The sequence below is a fragment of the Sinocyclocheilus rhinocerous genome, unplaced genomic scaffold (genome assembly GCF_001515625.1).
Source record: "Sinocyclocheilus rhinocerous isolate Xijiao unplaced genomic scaffold, SAMN03320098_v1.1 scaffold157, whole genome shotgun sequence".
Lineage (NCBI taxonomy): Eukaryota > Metazoa > Chordata > Actinopteri > Cypriniformes > Cyprinidae > Sinocyclocheilus > Sinocyclocheilus rhinocerous.
This window is the reverse complement of record NW_015665038.1, coordinates 1354134-1360751: the sequence shown is the minus strand read 5'-3', so window position 1 is coordinate 1360751 and position 6618 is coordinate 1354134. Positions and strand designations below refer to the sequence as shown.

Below are 6618 nucleotides of genomic sequence, written 5' to 3'. Positions count from 1 at the left end.
TTGGATTTCCGCCAGACATATCGTTTGGTGTTGAGGCCAGATAATTACATTGTAGTCTCATCTGCCTCAGAATCTTCAAGGTGCGTTTTGGCAAAGCTCAGTTGTCACTGCATGTGGCTTTTCTTGAGGAGTGGCTTTTTTCTTGCACCCCTCCCATACAAGCCACATTTGTGGAGAATTTGTAATATTGTTGTCACATGCACACAATGACCACTCCTTGTCATAAATTCCTGCAACTCCTTCAGAGTTGTTGTAGGCCTCTCTGAGCCGTTTCCTCCTGGCTCTTTCATCCAGTTTGGAGTGAAATCCTGATCCTGGGAGGGTCTGTGTTGTACCAAATACCTTCCACCTCTTAATAATAGACTTTACTGTGCTTCTAGGCATTGATAAAGCCTTTGATTTTTTTTATATTTGTATCCATCTCCTGACTTGTGCCTGTCCACAACTTTATTCCAGAGATCTTTTGACTGTGCCTTGCCACCCATAGTTGATTGTTTGCTTCAGTTGCACTACCAAGGATTGAAATGCTCCAGGAAGCTCTTTACATGCTGAGCTAATCAAAATGACCACAACTGCTCACAATTGAAAGTCAAATGTCTTTGTGTGCCATTGAGAAGGTGATTAGCTACACCTGATTGAGTTTACAAGTCATTTTTAGGAGGGGGTGATCCTTTTCCAAATCTGTGATTTTGTTGTTGTTTTTTTTTCTGACATTTTGGAGTCCTTTTGCTATCAAAAATCGAATGTGCTGTAATGGTGTCAGTGATATTCAGTTCATTCACCTGTGGCAGAGAAAAAAAATTATGCAGTTCACAGAACACCCAGCCTTTTGTAGACTCTCTAGCAGGATGTAGGCCTAAGCAAGAAAGCAATTATGAAACAAAACAAAAGTGTTCAATTACATAGATCTTTTAAGCTAAACAAGAGATATGTAAGAGAGTATATTATCAGTCTACATTTACTACATAAAAATAAAAAATATATACTACAAAAAAGGTATATTTGGCCTATCCTTGCAATATTTTGATGGAGATATACTTAAAAGTAATATATACATATGATCAGGGCTAGTAGTTATATGGGAAAGTTTACACAAATGTAAAAAAATATATAAATATATATATATATATACAGTATATATTCTTACACTTGTGTAAACTTTCCCATATGACTACTAGCCCTGATCATCCTTGTATATGTTTACAGCAAAAGTTTAAGTGATACCTATTTTGTAATTATTTGAACTAATTAAATCCTTTTTACTAAGATTCATTTCATGCATGGCTAAAAGTATGTGGTCTGTGTCTTTCAAACACCAAACCCAAATGTGGCTATAGTTTAATGAGCTACTGGATCATGGATGCAGGGATCTGCTCCCATCCAGACATAAGAGCATCGCGGGGGTCATGATTTGCCATTGAATGATGGGGTATGGCTCGCCCTTTCACTTCATCCCAAAGTGCAGTGTGGTTCAGGGCCGGGCTTTTTTGCACGCCAGTCCAGTTCTTCCACAGTCAGTAAGTCAATTCTATATGGATTCATATATTTCAGTTCAGTGCTGCTTCTTAATTGCAATAAACAATTTAATAATAATAATAATAATAATAATAATAATATATATATATATAGGCCAATATATTCTTACATTTGTGTAAACTTTCAAACTTACAAGACTTGCATGATGAATTCAACTTTAAAATAATATGATCTTTTTAAGTCAAAACTCAGAGTTTTGCTTTCTTTAATACAATTTTTATAGCAAAAACAGCAAAATAGTTCAGCAATAAAAAAAATAAAATATATATAGTTCTCCAGTAGGCTACATTAACTAACTGGTGTATTACTTTTCAAACTAAAAGTAGTAGAGCATTACTTACAGTGCTCATTACTGCAGAAAAGCTTACAATTAATTTATTACATTTCACAAATTAGCTGAAAAATCACACACACACACATGTCTGGTTTGCTATCCTTGTGGGGACTCTCCATAGGCGTAATGGTTTTTCTACTGTACAGACCGTATTTTCTATTGTCCTACACCAACCCTACCCCTAAACCTACCCCTCACAGGAAACTTTGTGCATTTTTAGATTTTCAAAAAACTTCATTCTGTGTGATTTATTAGCTTGTTATTATTTATTTACCCGTGGGGACCTCAATTTAGGTCCCCACCGTGACACGAGTCCCCACGAGTCTGTGTGTATTCAGGTTTAAGTCCCCACCAGAATAGAAAAACAGGTACACACACACACACACACACACACATTAGAAAAATAATCCAATTTAAGGGAAATTAATCTGAACTGAATGCTGTAGGCCTAATTGCATTCTGTTTTTCGGAGTTCACTCAAAATACAATTTACTGCATTAAAACAGCTATAAATGTATAAAGCTATAAAATATAAAGATATTAGTGTAGGTCAGTTTAATAATCAGAACATTTAGGCCTACTTCTATATTCGCACACACACACACACACACACTCACTCACACACAAACAAACACACAAAAACAATCACACACACACAGGGGATAGAACGATTACCGGTTTCACGATAAATCACGATAAAATGCCCTGACGGTTAGTATTATCGTTTAGATTTTCAAAAAACTTCATTCTGTGTGATTTATTAGCTTGTTATTATTTATTTACCCGTGGGGACCTCAATTTAGGTCCCCACCGTGACACGAGTCCCCACGAGTCTGTGTGTATTCAGGTTTAAGTCCCCACCAGAATAGAAAAACAGGTACACACACACACACACACACACACATTAGAAAAATAATCCAATTTAAGGGAAATTAATCTGAACTGAATGCTGTAGGCCTAATTGCATTCTGTTTTTCGGAGTTCACTCAAAATACAATTTACTGCATTAAAACAGCTATAAATGTATAAAGCTATAAAATATAAAGATATTAGTGTAGGTCAGTTTAATAATCAGAACATTTAGGCCTACTTCTATATTCGCACACACACACACACACACACACACACACACACACACACACACGTACGTCTTTCACGATAATCAGAATAGGATTTTCAGTGGCTGATTTTTAAAACATTACACTTGGTTTCCACAGTACTGAATAGTATGTCGATAGTTTTGTAAACTGACCACTTGACTTGTTTGTGTAAATAATACAAACGCGTTTAAAAACGCAAGCGGGCGCTGTTTCTTAATGCACTACTGCTGACTGTCAGCAGCACACCCTCTTGTGGAGTTGTTGGTTGCCTGCCTGGCGTTGCTAAGGAAGTCAAGTAAGTTTGCTTCGTCAGCGAGCTGGAGGTAAAGGAGCGCTGCTTCACCCTCAAAATATGTAATTTTATACTTCACACATATGTATATTTATACTTTGCGAAGGGAAGAACGCTACATTTTGAGTGACCATCGTGTGACAGTGAATTTAACATCGCTTTGAGGGACAGAGATATCAGTCAGCTGGAATCACTCATCAGAATAGTAGCGCACTATTAATGAATTTCAGTCTTAGTTCACGTTTGATCGGAGCTTATTTTTTAATAATAGTTTTTTTGTTTTTTTGTTACTGTTTGTACAGTAATGTTGCTAGTTGTAGCCTATTGATTGTTGTTGATAATATTGTTAATTAAGACGCCTGTTTAATACATAGATGTCTTTTGCTAAATAGACATTTTGTTAGATGTTTAATGTATTATTAATCTGTTGATGTTTTAATACAGCCTAACGTAGGACTGCAACTAATTGTTTATGTGTTTCTGCAAAGCATTCTTCCTCTTATCATCACCTTTTAGCTGTTAACACCAGGTTTGTGTTTTAGTTTAATATTACTTAAACATTTATTATTTAACGTAATCCATTTATCAAACTGAGAATTAAAAAATTTAACCCATTTTTTTCAAACCGAATTGCGCTAGGGGGTCGAAGGACAAGTTAGAGTAAATTATAAAGATTTTACAAGATGTATGTTATCTTTCTTGTGTTGTAATGTAGTATTCCAAGTAAAGCTGCTTTGGGACAATATTTATATAATTTGTTATTTTTGATATTGATATTGACCTGAAAAGTTTTCTCTGATATTTTTAATATTGAGTAGAAGAAAATTAATATTTATATTTATGCATTTAGCAAATGCTTTTATATGAAGTGACTTAAATAGAGGGGCATAAGCAACTTGTCACCGAAATTTTATTCGCAAAATAAACGCTGATAACACAAAATACATTTTCCAGGTTGTATTTTAATAATGTTTATTTTAGTGCAATGGTAGATATGATCAAAATTATATGGTTTTGGAGAAAGATTGAAAAAAAAAAAGATAGAAAGAAAGTGGAAAAAAGTATTTTGTAATATCAAATGAAAATATGTGAGCTAGCCGCCTTTAACTTTAAGGAAGGGGTTCCTTGCAATATTTAAAAATGATTGAACAAACCCTTTGATTTAAATTGTTCTGTTGTTTTAAAATTATTTTGATTTTTTTTTTTTATCTGATCTTTGTATTTTAACTTTTTTATTTTAAGCAACATTGCATCTTACACAATGTAGACCTGAACATAATATTACATTTACACATTGGGCAAGATGTGGAATATCGCTTAGTTGAACAATATGTAAAATATTGCATAATCGAAAGACATTATTGACATATTAATCAGAAGTCATCAAAATAATCTCCTTGCTGTCTCCACAGGATGTAATCATCTGAGTATCATGGGACTTGTTTACATCTAAAAACCAAGTCTGCCAATAGGATGAGTGAGCATGGAGACAGCATCGTCCCGTTTAACCCCACAGAACTCAGGTCAGGAGAACCAGCTTGTAAAACAGATATTACTGTTCTAAGTGTAGACCTGAGGACAGAGAAGAGCAACAAGGAGGAGCTCAAAGACATCAAGAAGCCATATGAAGGTAGCAGTCTACTTCAGGATGAGCATAACAAAGACGCCAAGCTTAGTCCATTTAAGCCTCAACCTCCCTCTCTTCCGAAGCCTGTGGGATTGGGAATGGGGGGTAAAAACATCTCATTTGAAGAGAAGGTGAGGGGGAGAAGATTGAGGAACAGCCAGGAGAGTCTCACCGACCCAGGCGAGATGGGCTCTTCCACCGATTTGCTTAAAGAAGACACCTCATCAAATGGCCAAGACCTTGCATCCGGACATCCCCTCGATCTCCCACCCATGGAGACACCACCGTTCAGGACCGGTAGCTTCTCAGAGACTGACAATGAGCATAGTGATCCAAATAAAGAGCGTTTGAAACCGTCCAGAATTATTCTGTCCCCACTGCAGACCAGTGGCACATATCCTCCTCTGGAGAACAGCGCAGCCTCCACGTCCTTAAGGACAGCTAATCGGATTGACAGGGATTGTTTGGATTACAGTGCGGTGGGGAGAAGGGGGCGGTCGGAGAGGCTTCAGAGGAATCTGAGCGATAGCCGGCTGTTGGACACCATGGTGTCAGACAGTGCCTCTGTCCATTCCATGAAGTCCACCTATAGCGTTCTGAACCCCATCAGACCCCGGGATGTGAGGAACAGGTGAGAAGCTTGTGCTTTTTTATTTGTTTCTTCTTTTCTTCAGCCTGTTTGAAGGTATCACTCAGCAGATCTCATAATTCAACTTGAACATCACATGGTCACAGGCTGATGTGGCATCTTGATTACCTCCTAAAGAGTCCTAAGTGTTCAAGCCTTTTTGCTTATGTGAGCATTTTTGTGTGAATGCATGATACGAATTAAATTGTATGTTTCACAAGGAAGTAGATCATGATTAATGTTCCTGCAGGAATGAGTGCAGGCGTTTGCCAGAGTAGGTCGCTGCTTACAGAAGTGAAAAGTGAAGCTGGATGTTTATTGAGAGATTGGAGAGGAACGGTGAAGCAGTGTGAATGCAAAGGAGATTAATGGATCAGTGAGATGCTAGTTCAGCAACTGTCAAACTGCATCAGGAGAACATACATTCATGTTCTACTTGAGGTTGACATGATATATGTATAGCAATGGGCTTGCACAAGACACCGATAAGCCAATAATTACTTTCATGTTATGGCTGATATTAAAAATGTATACTATTTTCTCTAAATAATAAAAAGTAAAACACTTAACAACTAAACAATCAAAGCTACAAGTAAATTTAGGCATAAAATATGAAAAACAATTTGCTAAAGATTACATTTAACAGGCTTATTAAATTATTAATGATTATAGATTAACTTTAAAGGGGTCATATGATGCGATTTAAATTTTTCCTTTCTCTTTGGACTGTTACAAGCTCTTGGTGCATAAAGAAGATCTGTAAAGTTGCAAAGACTAAAGTCTCAAATACAAAGAGATATTCTTTATAAAAGTTAAGAGTCAGCCACGCCTACCTAAAACGGCTCGTTCTAACACGCCCCCACATATCTACGTCACGATGTGGGAAGATTAATAATGTTCTTTTTAGCAACATCATATGACCCCTTTAATGGATTAATTGAGGTAATTAAATAAGGTAAAAAATAAGGTAACGGAGCATGAACAATTAAATACCAGTCCATATTATCTACTATATCCGATATTGAATGTTGTATCCATAACTGTATGTCACCTGGATTGTTTTTTAGTTTTTTTTTATAATTATATATATATATATATATA

At 36.2% G+C, this 6618-nt stretch overlaps 1 protein-coding gene across 4 annotated transcripts in view; it reads left to right on the top strand.

Annotated features, from left to right (window-relative positions):
* The first annotated feature begins 2910 nt into the window (after nt 1–2910).
* The window catches only part of LOC107731045 (72 kDa inositol polyphosphate 5-phosphatase-like), an 8960-nt gene continuing 5252 nt past the window's right edge, over nt 2911–6618 (top strand). The window contains exons 1-2 of one of the 4 annotated variants that reach the window (XM_016542024.1): nt 2911–3265; nt 4675–5520. In XM_016542024.1, the coding sequence (XP_016397510.1) occupies nt 4736–5520 (785 nt within the window). In that variant the 5' untranslated portion in view covers nt 2911–3265; nt 4675–4735. Of the gene's footprint in view, nt 3792–4362; nt 5521–6618 lie in introns of those variants that run through there. The other 3 variants (XM_016542022.1, XM_016542021.1, XM_016542023.1) reach the window with 3 other exon arrangements.